Genomic DNA, 20,837 nt, shown 5'->3' with positions numbered 1-20,837 from the left:
CACATTTGTGGATAGTCTCCCTCCATAACAGCCTTTCCTGTTCTCCCCTTCACCTGTGTTACATAGCCAGAAGACAGGGCAATAAGAGGATACGGTCTTTGAGCTCAGATGTTCTGTTCAGAGAATTTCCTGGAACCAGCCATCTCAGGAACAAGTCCCATTTCGCTGGCAGGGTCAAAACTGAGTTAATGTTCCCAGGCCTGGAACTCAACTCCTAGTCTGCCTCCTTCAGATGTTTCCTGTTTGTCTGTTAACCAGTAAAGGATGTAAAGAGGAGAATCGCTGTTATCCTGTTATCTAAATAAGTCACACAAGTCATAAGTGTGTTGCCTGACTTAATTTACTGCGTGCAGCTTGTCCACGCCTTCATTCCCTTGTGGTTCTAAATTCTGGGTCTCATCGTTCAATTGAGCATGTGCAACAGCCCACCCTGCTCCCCCTTGCTTTGTGTTCCGATCCTTTATAAATGTACAATCTCCCTTCCAGAACGCAGTTCAGATCCCTAACTGGCCACCTCCCTGTCCTGGCAGAAAATAAAGCTTCCATTTTAAGCTTGTTTCTGAAGGGAGTTTCTCGGCTTCCACCCCAAACCCAACAATTAAGTACTGTGATAAATACTCCCAAAATGGCAGCTACTGTTTGAACCAAGAATTAATATTTATTGAGCACATATTTTGTGCTGGGATGGTTTAATATATATATATTTTAGTATTTTAAGGCAATTAAGTAAGTACAGTTATTGCTTTTTTTTTTTTTTTAATGGTTTTTTGAGACAGGGTTTCTCTGTGTATCCTTGGCTGTCCTGAACTCACTTTGTAGACCAGGCTGGCCTCGAACTCAGAGAGATCTGCCTGTCTCTGCCTCCCTGAGTGCTGGGATTAAAGGCATGCGCCACCATGCCTGACTTGTTATTGCTATCTTATTATTTTATCGAGGAAGGAAACATAGACATAGAAAAGATAAGCTGCCCCAAATCACAGAGCCAAGAACTTCTAGTTTTTCCAGGCCGGAGGTTTAGTGCTCAGAGCGCAGATGTCATAGCACCAGGCTTCCTTTGTAGAGTGCCTCTGTGGCCCATTTGCTCTCCTGAACAGCTGCAGCCCTGGTCCTGCCTTACTGTCTGCCCTCTGCTTTGGAGGGGGTCATTGAAAAAACGGGTCTCAGCTCTCCCTTCTGGAGACTAAACTTCCTGTCTGATCCACGGCAGAAATGTAATCTCACATTAGGCAAGACACACCTTGTTTGCTGCCTAGGGAATCATTCTCTCCGGGGCACAGTCCAGGACACCAGCAGCATCTTAGAAAACATCTAGCGTCTAGGAAAAGGGCAAGGTGGAGGGGAAAGACAGGCCAGGTCTTTCTGGGGCAGAGCGTGGCTGGGCTGGGGATAGCCCTCTGCCTCATCGGTAACCACAACAAGTTTCTCTGTGTGGACAAAGCGGCTACGGAGGTAGAGCCTGTGCCGGCTGCGTACCTCACAAGCGACAACGCAAAGGGCGTTGCTTTTGTCTTTATGGGCTGAGAAACTCGAGTTGGTCCTGCAACTGCGGCGAGGCCTTCACGTACTAGCGGGCCCTGCGCTTGCGCAGTTGGGCGCCCCCCCCCCCCCCCCGCGCCTGCGCTGCATGCACCAGCTTCGGACTGCTGCGCCTGTGCAAAGCTTCCCGCGGTTTTTCAGAGGCAGGAAGTGCCACGCGGCCGTGGAGGCGAGTCGAACTTGAGGGCTCCGCTTGTAAATGGTGTGGTAGGGGAATTCTAGAAGGGAAATACCGGTTGTTGACCCAAAATGGCCTGGTGACTGGGTGTGTCGGGCGCGAGGGGGGCGCGGGGTTGGAGCAGGACGTGAATTCTGACTGGAAAATGTCTCCAGCCCTTCACGGAGAACCCCGAACAGGCCCTGTCGGGCCTCAGGCGGTCGTGGTCTTAGAGTGGGGCTGTCAGTGAGTTGGTTTCCACCCCCCCAGCCCCACCCCCCACCCCGGATACCCAACCCTCACCCCAGTTGAAACCGGAAGCTGGAGTCGGGACAACAGAATCTAGTGTTTGAGGAAGATGATGGTTGTACTTCCGTGTAGTTGTTTGAGTCAGGCATTCCCAGCACTTGGGTGGTGGAGGTGGGAAGATCAGTAGTCTGAGGCAAGTCTGGGTTCCATGAGACTGTCTCACATGCCATGGTTTTAGGATGTTTAAGCTATTCAGACAAAATGGCCCCATCTCTGTTTTGATAGAGTGCTAGAAAAATATTTAAGAGTTTTCTGTATTCTGCTTTCAAGTTCAACACACACAAAGAGGCAGTCCTGGGCCTCTTGTTTTTGAATTTTGCTTTTGCAAGTGATATTTGGACATTAATGCTTACCTGTTTGATTTGCATTGTTAGTTGTATTCACATCAGTCTTGTCTCATTGGGCAGTGAATTTGCAGCAGAAATTATTTGGGTTTGTGTCTGGCCTTTTCATGGATAAGCAGTTGTTGAGTTAAATAAATTAAATTAAGATATACATATACGAGGAAGCTAAAATCAGAAAAAAAAAAAACAATGGAAAAATGTTTCTGTAAGTTTGCCAGTACTGTAGTCTCTTTCCCTTATAGCTTTGGTTCAAAATTCCTGTGAAGGTTTCTGAATTCTGAAATAAATTAGACTGTGTGAAAAATCTTGTTTTCTAAACAATATTATATCTATCCTTGTCATAGCGTATTTTAACATATCTGAGAAAATGGGCTATATTTTAAATTCTTACTCATAAAGCAGTTCTTCAAGTGATCAGATTTGAAAGTTTTAAACCATAATGCCCATAATTAATAGGCTGAAAAGTTGATGTTGTTGATGAATGAGTTACAAGTTTCTTCCTTTGAAGGTTTAGTCAGCTTCATTTTGTAAATGTCAAGTGCTAAATAAGAAAAAAAAAAAAACAAAAAAAGCTTTGACACTGAAGAAAATGAAGAGAAACCAAAACGAAAATTCAGCTCGAAGTACAGCAGGTATTGAACAACTTTTAATTTTTTTTTTTTTTTTTTTTTTTTTGCTGTTTTTCACATGCCACATAAAACATGTAAAGTTTATAGGAACATTTTGGAAAGAATGTTCAAAGATATTAAACACTTAGTCTATTCTCTTTTTATAGCCAAAATTTGGTCAAGGCAAAGTATCTAGCAGTAGAGATGACAGTAAAACTAAATTTACTGAGATTTACTCTGGTTCCTTTCTTTCAAAAGTTAAGGGATTGATTTATTTATGGTTATAAACAGGAAACAAAGAAATGCATTTTTGGGTTTTTGTGATTGATTTGTTCAAAATGTTTTCAGAAGCATTTCTCTTTTCTTTTTCTTTTTTTATTTTTTGAGACAGGTTTTTCTGTGTAGCCTTGGCTATTCTGGAACTAGCTCTGTAAACTAGGTTAGCTTTGATTTGAACACATAGATCTACCTACCTCTGCCTCCAAAGCGCTAGGATTAAAAGAATGTGCCACCAGAGCCTGGCTGTTTTCTAATATTTTGTATTGTTTTTATTTTCCCAATTGTTGGGTAACCTAAGAATAGAAATCAAGAATGACAAGAGCCAGGGAAATGATTTTGATGTACAATAAAGATTATTATAATAATTTATGGTGGAATACCATATTCTAGACATTTAGTCAAAAGTATTATTTAATCTTTATCATCACATCTGTTTTCTAGATAAGACACCAAGGCACAAAGACCTTAAATAAATAATCTGTTGAGTAGTAGAAACAGGACTTGAACTCTGGTTTTAGAGTTTATTCTCTCTCCCTTTTCTGAAACAGGGTCCTGGACTCACTTTGTAGACCAGGCTGGCCTTGAATTCATAGAGATGTGCCTGCCGCTGCCTCTGCCTTCCTGAGTGCTGGGATCACGGGCATGTGCCACTGCTGCCCAGCGTAGAGTCCATACTCTTAATGTTATACTTCTCTGTATATATCATTGGCACAAAAAATTTAAGGAAACTGTTCACATTTAACTTTGAAGTTATATTTCAAATCCTCTTTGAAGGCATAGTTAAAACCTTGGCATCCTGATTCTAGTTTTTCATTAGAGATATTCCAGAGTTAGTATTCTCTTGTAGGACAGTGAGAATGGGTCAGCTAGACAATGGTAGAGTATCAAGAGTTTCTGAACTGAGATTTAGGAACTTGGGTTTTATCTAGGTGTTTTTTTTTTGTTTTTTTTTTTTTTTTTCAATTCTTGCTTTGAAGACCTCTTGACCCTGAATTCTCTTTCTTTTGACTGGAGAACCTGCTTTTGCCATCTGAAGAAGTGGTAGTAATATTTACTTGGATTGAGTATAATTATTCTCTTAAGAAAGTGGTTGTCAACCTGTGGGTCAAGAACCCTTTGGGGGTTGCATATCAGGCATCCTGAAAGTCAGGTATTTATATTGCAATTCATAACAGTAGCAAAATTATAGTTATGAAGAGCAATGGAATAATCATATAGTTGGGGTCACCACAGCCTGAACTGTATTAAAGGATCACAGCATTAGAAAGGTGGAGAACCATGGTTGGAAGACATTACCAAAATGATCCATAGAAAAATATCATTATAGATACTTGGGATACTTGTTAAAATTATAATTTTAGGTTCCAGACTAAATACCTTGAGATAAAAATTTCAACATTGGGGATTGTGACCTTGGAACCTACATATTAATCAGAATGAGTCAAAATAAAGTTTGATAACTATGGCTTGAGAGGTTGTGGTCACACTCTAAAGCATGGTTAGAGTTTTAGAAAGCATTGTTCAGAGTTTTTTCTTTCTTAGCTTTGATATATACTATAAGTACTCTGTAGCTGATAAGGAAATAGACAAGCAGAAAAGGGAAATAAGGAAAAGAAAAGGCAGGTTTGGGAAAAGTTTGGAGATTTAAAACGACAGGAATTGCTTAGAAATAAGAATTATAATTATGATGTAACTCTATCCTTCCTTAAAACATTCAAAATAAACCCTTTATGTGCAACTTCAAAAAAAATAATTAAAGTAATAAGACAGAAGAAGAAAGGACCTTAGAGATACTGGTGAGCTATTTAGGACTTCTAAAGATCATAAAAATCATTTCAAGGGCATAGAAATACATCTCTAATATATTAGTGTATAGAAGTAGACCTTAAATTTTCCATCATTACAAATTATTAATGATTCTAGAAGTAGACATGCTCATTTACTTATTTCGTTTTAATTTATTGGTACATTCAATGTAGGCTGTTTGCCTGTGCCATTGTTCAATCAGAAAAAGAGGAACAGACAGCCTTTAACTTCTAATCCACTTCAGAATGATCCAGGTATCAGTACTGTTTCTGACAGTTACAGTTCCTCTTCTCTACCAACAGGTAAGAAAACGAGGAAAGTAAACTTTCAAGGGAAAAAGACTACGGTTGTAGAAAATTACTGGGTCTCTCATTGCAGAAAGTTCCTGCTACTTTTCACTGCCCAGATATAGAGTTTACTTGGCTCCTTCTGAGCATTCCAGCACAGGAGTTTTGAGTTGCCTTGTCTACGAGGGTGGCTTAGCATTTAAATGGAGTATCTGTATGTCTGGAGCCTTTGTTCTACTAAAGTAGGAACCTACATTGCAAAGACTATTTTTTTTCCTCAAAACATAGATTACTGTGCTTTATATACTCAGTAGGAAAGGATGGAAGGGCTTGAGTTACTTCAGAAACAGGGAAAAGTATGTATAGAGTATAAGAAAGAAAATGGGAAAAATAGACTGTAGAAAGGCATACGCCCAGGAATTTCTGGTGTTTGGTTCTAGTCATACTTTCAGAAGGCATTTTTGCCTGTCTTTGTCTGTTGTCTCCCTTACTCTTTTCTGGGATCTGAAAATTCTTAATTTGAAACTTAACCACTGAGTAGGAGATGGGCCTTTCGGAGGTGCTTAGAGTTGAGGACTCTACCCCTACAACAGGATGAAGGAGAAGTACTGTTTGCTGCTTCTGTCATGTGAGGATACGAAGAGGGATTATCTCTGAAGTGAGAACAAGCTTTCACCAAATGTCTAGTTTGTTGTCACCTCGATCTAAGATGTTTTAGTCTTTAGCACTGTCAAAAATTCTTCTTTGTAAATTACCCAATTTAAGATATTTGGTGGTCTTAAGATACTCTCCTCTAAAACAAGTATCAGGACAGGAGCCTACTACAGAGGGCCTCTGAAAGACTCTACCTAGCAGTGTATCAAAGCAGATACTGAGACTTATAACCAAACCTTTGGCAGAGTGCAGGGAGTCTTATGAAAGAAGGGGGAGTTAATATGACCCGGAGAGGATAAGAGCTCCACAAGGACCAAATATATCTGGGCACAGGGGTCTTATATGAGACTGTTTCTCCCACAAAGGACCATGTATGGTTATAACCTAGAACCCCTGCTCAGATGTAGCCCATGGTAGCTCTGTATCCAAGTGTGTGTCCCTAGTAAGGGGAAAAGGGACTATTTCTGACATGAACTCAATGGCAGGCTCTTTGACCTTCCCAACCACCAAGGGAGGAGCAGCCCTGCTAGGCCACAGAGGAGGACTTTGCAGCAAGTCCTGATAAACCAGGGTCAGAGGAAAGAGGAGATCCTCCCCTATCAGTGGACTTGGAAAGGGGCAGGGAGAAGATGAGGGAGGGAGGGTGGGATTGGAAGGGAGCAGGATATGGCTGGGATACAGAGTTAATAAAATGTAACTAATGATAAAAATTAAAAAAAAAGATACTCTCCTCTAGTATGCTTCCTTATAGCTTCAACCAGCACATTATATAAGTTGTCATTGCTGGGAGTTTATTACATGTTCTAACTCTGCTTTTCAGAGATTGACTGCCTTCTGTAACTCTTGATTAAGTTTTAGAGTCAGGAAGCTTCTAATATGTGTTACCTTTTAAGTAAGACCACTAGTGAATGTTGGAAGATCTTAAATATTTGTTGACTTTATTTTTTCACTGTATAATCTAGATCCATCCATCCATCCATCCATCCATCCATCTATCTATCTATTGTTGTGCCCAATTTGAGAGACCCCAAAAGACCACTAGGAGTTGAGTCTGTTGCACATCACATGAGGATCTTTATTCAAGCTTAAGCTCAGGCCACCATCTTCCCTGATGTAGCAGGTTAGAAAATGAGGCCTGGAGTCTCAGGGGGTCAGAATTTTTAAAGGGAAAAACTGCAAGCAGGAAATTCCAAGCCTTGGTGTTACAGGGAAGGGTAAGATTGGGTATGGGGGGAAGTTCAGCAAGCGAAGTGACCTTCAGGCCAATTGTTCCAAGCCTTACAAATGGCAAGATACCTAAGATAGTTTTATGATAGCCTGCTGGGTGGAGGACCCATCAACACATTCTATGGCATTTAACACATTGTGTGGTATTTATGACAACCTGTGGAGTGGAGGCTTGATTATAGTTATCTATTAACACATTCTATGGTATCCACAACAACTTGCGGGGTGGAGGGCCAGGTGGCCCTTCTCAGAACCTGAAGGTGGGGGCCAAGTCACTCCAAGGACAGTCAATTTTAGAGTCTGAGAAACAAAATGGAGCCATCCCTGCCATCCTCAGTTCCTTCACTATCTGTGTGTGTATGTGTGTTCTAGAGATGAGACTCAGGTCATTAGGCTTGATGTCAAGGCTTCCCACTATGTCATCTTGCTCACTGGCTCAATGTTCACTGACTTTTTACTTCCCTCTGGAAGAAAATACTAATAGGTAGACATTCTGAAGTATATTTGGTATATTCTTGGTATCTATATTTAAATTTTGGAAACAAATTTCAAAATTATTGGAATTATATGAATAAAATATTAAAATACTTTTATGTATAGCAATACTCAATTCAAAAATTTTCAGTGTGCTTTGATGCAGTCATTGTTTTTCTTCCACAGTAGGAATTTAAAGTATAGAGTTAACATATAACATTCCTATTTTTAAAATTTGTATTTTATTATTAATATGTGTGTATGAGTGCACACATGTATGATGGTGTGTGTGTGTATGTGTGTGTGTAGGTCAGTGGACACATTTTTGGAGTCATCTTTCACTGAATTCTGGTATGAATCGTAGCATATGAGGTTTACGTGGCTAGTGCCTTTTTCCACAGAGCCATCTGTGGCCCTCATTTCCATTTTATGTATAAATGGTAGAAATTCACATGGATGTGCACAAGTCAGTGTTTATCTGATCATTTGCCACCATTAAAACTTTCCTCACCATATAAAATGTTTTAAAAGTAGCATGAATACTGATCTTGAAAAATTACAAGTGTGAGTTATTCAGTGAGGAAATAAGAATTTTTATCTTGATCTGTTAGTCTTGAATACAACCAACACTTACAAGAAGAGAGTATGGGGATAGAGAGATGGCTTAGTGGTTAAGGAGGGCTTACTGGTCTTTCAGAGGACCTGAGTTTGGTCCCAACACCCATGTTAGGTGTCTGACAACTACTTTATAGTTCCATCTCCAGTGGATCCTTGGCATGGCATCCATGAGCACTTCCACTCATGCACATATTTAAACATAAAATGGAAATCTTTAAAACATAAGAGAGTAACTAGAACAGAATTAAAAATGTCAGTGTATAGCATACATAGTAAGGATTAGATTTAATGTTAAAATGTTATCTTACCCTCTGATTCTGTGTCTTTGTTATTTTCATATACTAGCTGTGTAGTTACCCCGTTATGATGCATTTCTTGATGTGGGGTGGATAACGTTTAGGAAACACCAGATTAAACTAAATTTATATTGTCAATTACAAAGCACCACTATGTTAGGATTGGTTGTGGAAAAGGATTAAACTATAATCTTTGCTTAAATACAGCAAGAAAGAACGACATCTAAAAAATTAAGCAGGCTACGATAAATCCTACAACCAAGTACTACTAAAGATTGTCACTATATCTTCAACTTGTTAGTGCTCCCAAGTTAAATAAATGTAAAGAATTATTTTGAAAAAAATTTTATTTTTATCTGTGTTCTTATACTTTTGAGGTTGGGAGTGGGAAGCTGTGAATCCAGAGGTGACACCTTTAAAGAAAACAATGAATACAGGGTATGTGGAAAAATATGAACCAATAAATGTGTGTCTGTTATCAACTAATGTTACTTTCCGTATATATCTTAAATTTCTCAATTTGAAAACAAACTGTGTTTAACAAGATTTTTTTTTGAAAGGCAAATACCAGCTTCTGCTTCTTATCCCCCGAGAAGTCAAGATTCTGCATCTAAATCTATTCAGTCAAATGTTGAAAGAAGCCAAAGTGGTTGGGGGTGAGTCTGCACATGTTTTCTTTCCTTTTATAAAATCTTTTTCCTTTCTTAGAAATACATTTAGAAATTTCTACATTAATAACAAACTGATATTTGAATATAATCTATGTATACCTTCCGGTCTACTTTAAATTACACAATGTAAAATAATGTAAATGTTATACAGTTGTCATTAAGAAATGACAAAGTAAAAAATAGAAGAAATGACAAAGTATATGTTGGGTATAAATGTAATTTTCTTCCAGATATTTTTGATCTGTTTAAGTAGAATTTGTGGGTATATATGGAAGGCTTAAACTGAGTTAAAAATAATAGGTTTTCATACAAATCTCTTTCTTTCTTTCTTTCTTTTTTTGTTATGATCCTTTTCTTCCCCCTATTGCTATTCTTATTCTTACATAAATCCTTCCATTTCCAGTATTTCCGTCTCTACTTTCATATCATGAATGTTCTGATTTACTCCCCTTAAGGTACTTTGTTTTTGTTTTGTTTTGTGAATTCATGAGTGCAATTGCCATACCACGTCCAGAAGGCATTTCATAGCACTCCTGCCTTCCACGAGTTCTTACATTTAATTTTCATAATGCAGGTACCAGTTTGCACTCTTTTTTTTTTTTTTTCAATGCAGTTTATTCAGGAACCTTGAACAATCATCTGACCCTGGGGAAAGCCAGCCCACAGCTTAAATAGCCTCTGGGTAGCCAACCCCAGCGTGCCACGTGGATAATGCAGATAGGTCCACCTACATGTAAGCAAGCCAGATCCTTGGCCTTAGCCAAATGTGGAGTTGTTCGTGACAGAGAGCACTCACCATCGGGAAGGTGGAAGGCGGAAACCAGCTCCATCTTTAAGGCGCGACGTTACGCAGCTCTCTACAGTTCCCCCTTTTTGTTTTAGACACATCAGGCAAGAGTAGAGGTCTGATCTCTGATATTAGAAATAAATTGGGACTTTGTACCGATGTTCACTTAGGTGTCATCCACCCAAAGAGTATCAGACCCGTCCAATACCTTTTTCTCAGAGGCGGGACCTGGGGCATCAACCCGCATGCAATCAGATATGGTCTTCTCTGGGTTGAAAGCCGCTGACCCTGAGTGCAGTGCTTAGCCTCGCATCCTGAGCGTAACATTTTAGCTTTTTATGGTAGCCAACCATGCTTGGGGAGACTGTCCTGCTTCAATGGCTGTAAAGGCCTGAATGGTCATGGTTGCATTATGCTGTTGTGAGACTCTAATCTTGCATATATACCACAGGCAAACCAAGGAGACCAACACCAGAAGGCCTGCTAATGCTCCCATGCCCGCCCATTCCTTCAGGTGATTCATGGCTGCAGCAATCCATGGTGATAATCCTGTGGCTAGTCCTGCGTCCACTCTGGTAGAATTTACCGTGACAATGGCCACTCTCAGCTGCTCCATCGTAGTATCGAATTCTCCAGTCCAATTACCTAAAATATAGCTAGACAATTGTTTAGACAGATTTGCGGCACAGGAAAAATTCTCATGTTGTATGCTAGTGACTCAAAGTCCAGCATACTTTCATTGACAGCCAAGTTGAGCGATTTGCCATAGGGTATCAATTTGCTCCTGCACGAGGTCAATCCTCTGATTGAACACCATCAAGCCTCCTTTTAGGTGAGCATTAATTCCTTTTTGTACATCTAAGGCATGAGCTACATTGGCTAAGGGTCTGAGCAGTCTGCACAGTAGGACTCCTGGCTAATGCCGCGGTGGTAGCTCCAACAGCCGCCAATGAGATGGCAGTAACAATGGTGGCTGTAGTTCCAAGATCCCTTTTCTGTCTGAAGAGAGTCATAGCGTGAGGGGCATCAACGGGCACAGGCACCCAGCGAGGCATGCGAGTAACCAGGGCATACCTAAATTCACTAGCATTCCAGCATTGGGCAAAAAAGCAAGTATCATTACCACAATTACTTGGCTCTATCTGGCTAACAATGAATAAAAATGGGGGATATAAACAAACAGGTGTGGGCTTATAGGAAATATTATGAGAAGCCTTAACCCCCTTGTTGGAACATCCTGCATTAGTTCTAGAACTAGCAGTGGTGGTGTCCGAGGTCTGAGTAGGTTCAGGAGACCATTGCCCCCAGGGGCGAGACGTGCTCCATGTAAATTGACTAACTCCATGTTTTCCTCCACTTTTAAAAGTCATTTAAGGTTCTTAAATTATTTTTTCCCTTTTTTTTTCTAATTTTTCATCAATTACACTTTATTCATTCTGTTTCCCCCCATAAGCCCCCCCTCCCCTCCCAATCCCACCTTCCCTCCTCCCTCTGCATGCATGCCAGTCCCCAAGTCCACTGATAGGGGAGGTTCTCCTCTCCTTTCTGATCTTAGTCCATCAGTTCACATCAAAAGTGGCTGCATTGTCCTCTACTATGGCCTGGTAAGGCTGCTCCCCTCCAGGGGGAGGTGATCAAAGAGCAGACCAATCAGATTATGTCAGAGGCAGTCCCTCTTCACATTACTATGTAACCCAATTGGACTCTGAACTGCCCTGGGCTACATCTGTGCAGGGGTTCTGGGTTATCTCTATGAATAGTCCTTGGTTGGAGTATGAGTCTCTGGGAAGTTCCCTGTGTTCAAATTTTCTTGTTCTGTTGCTCTCCTTGTGGAGATCCTGTCCTCTCCAGCTCTTACTATTTCCCACTTCTTACCTAAAATTCCATTCACTCTGCCCAACAGTTGCCCATCAGGCTCAGCATCTGCTTTGATAGTCTGTAGGGCAGAGGCTTTCAGAGGCCCTCTGTGGTAGGTTCCTAGGTTGTTTCCTGTTTTCTTCTTCTTCTGATGTCCATCCTCTTTGCACTCTTACCAGCAGTGAATAAGAGCTCCTTTCTCCCATGTCCTTGTCAGCATTTGTTTCTGTGGTGACACAGAATCTCAAAGTAGGTTTAATTTGCATGTCCCTCGTGGCTAATGAACACTTTAAAAAAATGTTCATTAACCACTTCTCTTTTCTTTCAGAGCTCTCTGTTCAAATCTACAGCTTGCTTTTTTTATTTTCATTTATTTATTTTTTTAAAAATTGGGTTGCCTCTTGTTTATGTTTTGAGTTCTTTGTGTATTCTAGATATTAATCATCTGCAGAAATATATCTGGCAAATATTTTCTCCCATAATAAAGATTGTCTCTTCAGTTGATTGAACATGCTCTTTGCTATTTGAATCTTTTTAAATAAAATATTTATTTATTTATTATGCATACAATGTTCTGCTTGGATGTACACCTGCATGCCAGAGGAGGACACTAGATCTCACTATAGAAGGTGGTGGGCCACAATGTGGGTGCTGGGAATTGAACTCAGGACCTCTGGAAGAGCAGCCAGTGCACTTAACCACTAAGCCATCTCTCCAGCCCTATGCAGAAGCCTTTTAATTTCATGAGATCCCATTTCTCAGTTGTTGGCCCTGTTTCCTGTGCAACTAGAGCTCTATTTGGAAAGTCTTTACCTGTGTCTTTATCTTAGAATTGGCCTTACTTTTTTTTCTAATACTTTCAGGTTTTATTTTGAAAGTATCATTGATCCATTTGAAGTTGTTGTTTCCTGCCACCCCCAACGCTGCTCCTTGTTTTTTCAATAAATAGCATGTGTGAGAGGTTACATACAGTAGCATGGAGAACTCAAGTTAGTGCCACCATGGAAAAGCTTACCCCAGCATGGGTGATAACTTCACAGAAGTTCATCTCTGAAGCCCCTTGCCAAGAGTCTCCTCTCTGCAACCTTTTCTTTCTGCTTATTTATCTGTGGGAGGGCATGGTGAATCTTGTGATTTTCTGAGTCTTGTGAATTTCATAAGCTGCCTAACTCTTTTGAGCCTCCTTCTTTCATCCAGGAAGGAGTGTTTCAATTTAGAGGAAATAGCTGCACAGCAGGTTATATCACATACTTAATGAATAGCAATAATTCTACTATTTTTTGGATATTAATTATGTTTATGGTATTTGTAACTTAAAGATTCATGATTGTGTTTTTTTTCATCCTTTTTAAAGTTTATAGTTAAGTTGTTAACAGTATTTCCCAAACTACATAAGCCTTAGACTTCATAAAACCTAGGCCTTTTGCTGATTCCCTCCCTGCTTTTATTTATTTATTTATTTATTTACTTTTAAGCAAAGGGTGGGTAATGTGATTGTCTTGTAACACTTGCAGTATTTCTGGGAAAATTATTCATAATTCAGAATTTGTGAATTGAACTAATTTTTTCTTTCCATATATCTCTTAACTGGCCTGCTTAGAAAATATACTTTTGTCTGGGTCTTATTAACATCCTGCACTGACCAGCTTTTACAAGTAATTTAGTTTAATGTGTAAATGCTATAACAGGTTATTTAGTAGGGGTTTTCAAAGCACAGAATATTAAATAACCTTACAGGCTAGCCATAGCTTTTTACTTTTTACTTTGTAGAAAATGTCAAAATAAATATATAGAATTAAGCAAAAGTCCTTAAAATATTTCTACTTGGAAACTGTTATATATAGGCTTGAATTGTAAACACAGATTTATAGCACTGTATTCTCAATAGGGAGACTGGTGCTCTCCAAGTTTTGAACTTGCCAATGACTTACTGTATAACTTTGTATGAGTTACTATTTCCCTAAGGCTCTGTCTCATCATCTAGAAAGCGAAGTGATATTATATCGTACTATCCTGTAATGAGTGATGTGTTTGAAATTTCATACTACTTACTAGCTGTAAGCCACAAATTGTCATAACAATGAAAAATTTTATCAGTTGTTCCTGAATAAAAAGACACAGAGAAGTATGTTTTATTTTCACAGTTACAGAGGTGACAACAGAAATGCCAGCTTGAGAACTTGGGATAAAAATGATTTCAAACCCCAGTGTAAAACAGCAAGCCCAGCAGCAAGCAGTGAATTCAGTTCTTGTCCAGTGAATTTGGGAGCACAGCGACAAAGGCAGTTAGGAACACTTGAATTTCCTAACTTACCTGAACACAAAGAAAATGAAGTACTCAGACAGACATGTTCATCAAAACTTCCTGACTCTGCAGTGAAAGGCCCAGACACAGCCAGTACACTGCAGGCATTTAAACCGAGTTTTCAGCAAAGTCCATTTAAGAAAACAGTGTTGGGTGACATTCCAGGAGAAAAGACTCCGAAGGTAAACATTTAAATATTAATAATAACTTATTTACATGTTTAAACATGTGGTAAATATTTAGAAAGGTACATACATGGTATGTGTAGATGAGCATGAATATCCAGTTTCCCATTAGAGTAGATGTGTGTTAGTTTCTGAAATGTCTTAGGTATATCTTTTTTTATAGTGGCTTTAAAAAATATTTTTAAGTGGATTCTGGTCTTTTAATTATTAAGTTAACAGTAGTTTATCCATTGCTTGTGGAAATAATCCATACTTTTCCCCATTATTTATTTATTCACTTTACAGCTTGATCTCAGCTCCCTCCCTCTTCTCCTCCCATTCTCACCCTCAGCACCCTTCCCCCACTTCCTCCACTCCTCCCGCCCCATCTCAGAGAAAGGGAGGCCCCAGCAGGATGAAAGGCATCCTCTCCCACTGAGGACAGAGAAAGGGATCCAAAGGCAGGCAACAGTCAGAGACAGGCTTTACTCTCATTGTTAGGGGTCCTACATGAAGAACAAGCTGAACATCCACTACATATGTGTGGGGTTTCTAAGTCTAGCCTGTGCATGCTCTTTGGTTAGTTTCTGTGAGCCCCCATGGGCCTGGGTTAGTTGACTTTGTAGGTCTCCTCAATCTGTCCCACTACTCTTCCACAAGCCTTCCTGAGTTCTGCTATTGTTTGGCTGTGGTCTCTGCATCTGTTTTCATCAGTTGCTGCATGAAGCTTCTCAGAGGACAGTTATGCTAGGCTCCTGTCTGCAAGTATAGCAGAGTATCAATTCATTGATAGTGTGAGAGGCTGACTGTCTCCCATGAGGTAGTTCTCAAGTTGGGCCAGTCATTGGTTTGCCATTCCCTCAATTTCTGCTCCATCTTATCCCTATGCTTCTTGTAGGCAAGACAGATTTTGGGTCAAAGGTTTTATGTGTGGGTTGTGTCCCCTTCCCTCCACTGGAAGTCCTGCCTGGTTACAGGAGATAATGACTTCAGCCTCCGTATCTCCTACTGCAAGGAGTCTCAGCTAGGGTCACCTCCATAGATTCCCCGGAGCCTCCATCGTCCCAGAGATGGCCCCTACCAATTTCTGTTCTCCCTTGACCCCTTGTTCCGCCAACTCCCGTGACCAGCTCTCTTCAACTCTGATCCCCCCATTACCTTTTCCAACCTAACCCGTTTCCCACCCAGTTTTTTCCCTCCATCTACTTCAGATGTCTGTATAATTTCCCCTTCTCAGATTCAAGTGTCCTCCCTTGAGCCCTCTCTGTTACTTAGCTTCTTTGAGTATGTGGACAGTCCATACTTTTTATTATATCATTTTCCCCAAAAGATACCAGAAACATTTTCATGCAAAGTGCCAGATAACATTTTTGGCCTTATGGACTATACTCTCTTTGTTGTAGTTATTTTACTGAACTCTGATGACTGAACTCTGCTATTATAACTTGGAAGCAGCCACAGACAACACATTAATTAATGAGCATGGCTGTGGTCTAGTGAATGTTGACAGAAACAGTGGGTTAGATTTGGAGTGTAGGTCATTATTTATTGAATTCTGCTTTATAATCTGGTCCTGTTCTGCCTTTTTTGCCTTCTATACCATTTTGCAAAGTGCTGTTCATCCGGGACCCCTCACATGGGATGGATATGGTGTATGCTTGTACATTCTTCTAGAGAACAGGTGCCTTTTTCTCAGCTGCACTTATAATTGGTCTTTAAAATGTTTTCAATACATGTGCAGGTTATTTTCTCTCTCATTTCTCACACGGGGACCCAATAGGTTGTTCTTCTGTGAATCTCTGTGTCCTTGCAAGCTGCATTGCCCTACCTAGTGCCTCATCCGGGGATCCCTGCTTTGCTGGCTCCTCTAGAGGTTAGCCAGTGGGAGTCACTGGGAGGGTGTCGATGGGAGCAAAGGTGGAGATTTTCTTCTTTCCATGTCTGTGCCCCTTTGTGAGCCTAGATTTCCTAGTCTTGGCAGTTTTATTATATCTTTCCTGCTGTCCTCTCAGCTTCTAACTGCTGTTAGTGTTTGGGTGCTTAAGAATTCTGAATTTGTTCTGATAATAATCTGAACATTATTGTTTTTAGCAAGCAATTAGGGTAAATTCTGTTTTCTTTATTTTCTAAATATTACTGATATAGCATGTTTTTTATAGAGATTCTTGATGTTATGTTACTTTGTTGTCACCTTAGTAACAGTGGCTCACTGTGGCAGTCATCTTCAAATCTTGTGTAGGAGGGACAAGAAGGGGAAATTTTAAAGTTTCATCAGGTGCTCATCACAACCCTCACCCCACAAAATGAAATTGTGTGCCAACCCTTGAAAGTTAGTATTTTTGTTTGTGTGTTTGTTTTAAGACAGTGTCTTCATATGTTGCCCTGAACTTACTATATAGATCAGGCTGGCCTCAAATTCATAGAGATCCACCTGCCTCTGGCTTCCAAGTACTGGGATTAAAGGTTGTATTTTTAGATCTTAAAAAACCAACAAGCCAACCAACCAACCAACCAACCAACCACCAAGTATGGGGCTGGAGAGATGGCTTGGTGGTTAAGAGCACTGACAACACTCCTGAAGGACTTGGGTGCTCTTCCCAGTACACACATGACAGCTCACAACCTTCTGAAACTCCAGTTCCAGGGGATCTGACCCCCTTTTCTGTGGGCACCAGGCAGACACATGTGTAAACATACATATATACATATAAAACACTTATGCAACAAAGCACAAAAAATGCAAAGTACATTTCTGTTTCAGGACTTTTACATGTGCTATTCTCTTTTCCCACTTAACTACCCACTTAAAATTATAAATTCCATTTGTCTTTCTCCTTTCATTGTTATTTTTCATGCATAGATGATAACAATTCCTGATGTTTTACTATACAGTATTTATTCACTTGTTTATTTGATGAATCCTATTTTACATTAGAAATTATGTGAGGGTAGATGTAATATTATTTTTCTTTTTTTGAGACAGGGTCTCATTATGCAGTTCTCACTAGGCTGTCCTGGAACCTGCTGTGTAGAGTAGGCTGTCTTTGAACTCACAGAGATCCAACTACTCTGCCACCATGCCTGACTTGTTTGCTCACTTCTGTTTCTTTAGTAGTTTTGGCACAGAGTGGATGCCCCAAAAGCACTTAAATTTATTAGTGTATGTTAATAATGCAAAATAGTATATGTGATGCTTTGATTATATTTGCATCACCTATTATTCACACCTAATCTCCCCTCTCCTCCTTTTGCTCTCCTACTTTTATGCTTATTTTCTTCAGTTTTTAGAAAATACTTTTTTTAAAAATGCCTGAATGAATGAATGAATGAATGAATGTGTATACAGTATGAGCTCATTAGTGACTATTTCACTTACCTGTTTATAAAGGGACTGGCGTGTAATGATTATTCAGTGAGGGAGAAAATTAATTGAGGAAATTAATAATATAAGCAATTCTTTTAAATCTTTGCTTATTATTGTGCGTATGAAGTTTGTAGGGGGCATATGTGTTGTCAAAAGAGTTGGTTTTCTCTTTTCACCTTTTTATGGGTTTTGAGGATCAAACTCAGCTCATTATGCTTATGGCAAGTACTTTCTTTACCCTCTGTGCCATCTCTCTCATCCCATAATTCTCTTCTTCTTTTAAGTAATTCTGGTTTTCACTCTGCAGTGCAATAAAATGTAATAGTGGCTTTAATTTTGGATTTAATTGCATTGAAACTTTTAGTAGTTCTGTTTACATACTCTACACATTTACTTATTATAAGAACCTAGACACTGCACAGATCAAAGAGTATTTTGAGTAAAGTGAAACACTGTTCTAAAGCTATGTTTTTTTTTTTCCCAAAGAAAGACCCCTTGCATCCATTGAAGGAAAAAGATAATTCTTTAAGAATTATTTCTGCAGTCATTGAAAGCATGAAATACTGGTGTGCACAAGTGCACAAAACTGTACTTCTTTTTGAAGTATTGGGTAGGTATAATATTTCAAGAACACTGCAGTATACTGTTTAGATATTTTAAATGCCATTACGAATACCTAGGATACCATTAAGAGAATACAAATTGGAAAGGAGATTATGTATATTAGGGAAAATGTAGGCTGGCTTCAAGATAACTGATGTCCACTACCAGTACTCATGAGATGGCCACTAAATGAATAAATGACATCATTTGATAAAAATTTCTGGAGCTAAACATGATTTAGTACTTACAGTTTATACATGAAGAAACAAATTTGCTCAAAGGGAAGGAGATAGGGAGATGTGGATAAAAAATACAAACCTGCAGTTATGTAGGATGAATCGGCGTAGAGATCTAATGCGTTTCAGATATATATCTATCCATATATATATATCGATATATCATACCTATATATAATTATCCCAAAAGGTGGCTTGTAGGTGCTTTTATTCTGCCTCAAAAGGGGAGAGCTATATTAGTTTGATTACCTGAAGTTATGAAAACATTTGTTTTTTTGTTCTTTTTCTGTTTTTATACATTTACATGAATATATTTCATTTTAGAAAATAAAATAAAGTAAAATCAAGTTTGAACAATGTCATAAAATAGTATTAAGCTGAAGACGTGACACTAGAATACTTATTAAATATTGTTTTTATTAAACTATGATACTTATTTGTTGTTATAGTGCATTTTATTGTTAGTACAGCTCTGAAATGCATCCAGTCTGCAGAACACACTGAAATGATACAATTCCTTCATAAAAATACCATTGTATAAGTAGAAGTAGGAGAGCTGTTATGAGATGACATTTAAATACCAACTTTTCTTCCTTAAATTTTGTATTTATCAATGTTAATTTCCCTACTTCAATGTTGCTTAGCTGTCCTGGATTCAGCTGTCACACCTGGCCCACATTATTCAAAGACTTTTCTTATGAGAGATGGGAAAAATATTCTTCCATGTGTATTTTATGAAATTGTGAGTATTTTAACATTCATTTTCAGTGTCTATGCTAACAAAACATTAAATTACAGGCTATAGTCCCATTGCAGTAAAAATTCAGTTAGCAAAAAGAATATATAATTCATGAGTCATTATGAGGGGATTATCAAAATTTTCAGGATGTAGCTTCTTGCTAGTTTGTTAGAAGCCTTATCGAGGTTAGAGTCGTTCCTCTGTGGCAGGTTACCTGTGTGTGCCTAGCTATCTTGTAAGCAACACAGAGAATAATACCATTTGGGATTATCCATGTTTAATTGGTCATATTATAAAATAAACATTAAACTTTAGATGAAGCAATAAATAATTTTTTACTTTTATGTTTTGAAAAACAGGATCGTGAACTTCCAAGACTGATTAGAGGCCGAGTTCACAGGTGTGTTGGACACTACAACCCAGACAAAAACATTTTCAAGTGTGTTTCTGTCAGACCAGCATCTACTTCGGAACAAAAGACTTTGCAGGCATTTGTTACAATTGCTGATGCTGAGATGAAGTATCACACCAGAGTAATGAATGAAATGTAAATAGTGACAAAGGCTGTTATGCAAGTTTCTTTTGTATAATTAGAAGCATTTACTCTTACTAATTTACCACTTGCAAGGTTTTATCACTCTTGTTTTCCTGTATTTCACTAATTTAAAAAAATAAAGCATTTCTTACAGATTTGACCAAAATAGCTAGATTTTTTTTTAAATGTTGAAGTTTTATTGAACTGTGCTTTACATATCAGCTAAATCCCCATTTAAATCATGGACTTTAAGTTTTTAGGATGTTCACAAAGTTATACAACCATTGCCATTATCTAGATCCAGAAAATTTCATCACTGCCATAGAACACACCCATCAACAGTTGCTCTCCATCTCTTCTCGGGACTACTAGCTCCTACTAGCTATGATTTTTTTCTGTTCTGTGCATTTCAAACTAGAGCTAGTTTTCATATATGCTAAATGATTTTTAAAATTTACTAAGAAGGCAAATTACTTGAAATAAAAATTTTGAGCTGATACTAAAAGTTGTCCAGAGAAATTTGTATTGATATTGTATTTTTCTTTTTATCTATTTTTTTTTGGTAGAAAGTGATTTTTTTCCTTTTCCATGAACAGGTTTATTATTATATATTGAATGAGGTGTGTGCAAGGGAATCAAAATTGAGTAGGGTTGGTGGTGAAATTTACCAATAGTGGTTAGTTGATGGATCATGAAGTTTTCTCATATAGTAATATGTAGGGAAAGTCTTTGAAACAAGCTTTTGTGCCGTTCGCAGGATTTGCTTTATAAGTACCACGTCTTACCTGAATTGTTAATGTTCCGTCTCTCAGACCTTGTCTGTAAATCTACATTAGCATCCCTCTATGCTTCATGTGAAAGGATCTCTAAAGCTGCTTCGCACTGCACACTTCATTTGCTGCTCACCAGTCTTTAGAACTATGCTTGGCTGAGTACGATAGATGTTAAGAAACAGCATATGCCTTAAACAGGGACATGACC

The 20,837-nt window shown here is 38.8% G+C and overlaps 1 protein-coding gene across 1 annotated transcript; it reads left to right on the top strand.

Moving 5' to 3' along the window:
* Positions 1 to 5,212: 5,212 nt before the first annotated feature.
* Spata22 (spermatogenesis associated 22) lies at positions 5,213 to 20,317 on the top strand. The gene is made up of 7 exons (XM_021654620.2): positions 5,213 to 5,341; positions 8,973 to 9,033; positions 9,156 to 9,251; positions 14,055 to 14,397; positions 18,230 to 18,353; positions 19,227 to 19,324; positions 19,681 to 20,317. The coding sequence occupies exons 2-7, from the start codon at positions 9,023 to 9,025 to the stop codon at positions 19,870 to 19,872; spliced, it is 864 nt and encodes a 287-aa protein (XP_021510295.2). The 5' UTR covers positions 5,213 to 5,341; positions 8,973 to 9,022; the 3' UTR covers positions 19,873 to 20,317.
* The last annotated feature ends 520 nt before the right edge of the window (positions 20,318 to 20,837 follow it).

This window comes from Meriones unguiculatus, chromosome 7 (genome assembly GCF_030254825.1).
Source record: "Meriones unguiculatus strain TT.TT164.6M chromosome 7, Bangor_MerUng_6.1, whole genome shotgun sequence".
In the NCBI taxonomy this organism is placed as follows: domain Eukaryota; kingdom Metazoa; phylum Chordata; class Mammalia; order Rodentia; family Muridae; genus Meriones; species Meriones unguiculatus.
Note: the sequence above shows the minus strand (reverse complement) of the source record. Positions and strands in the feature narration are given on the sequence as shown.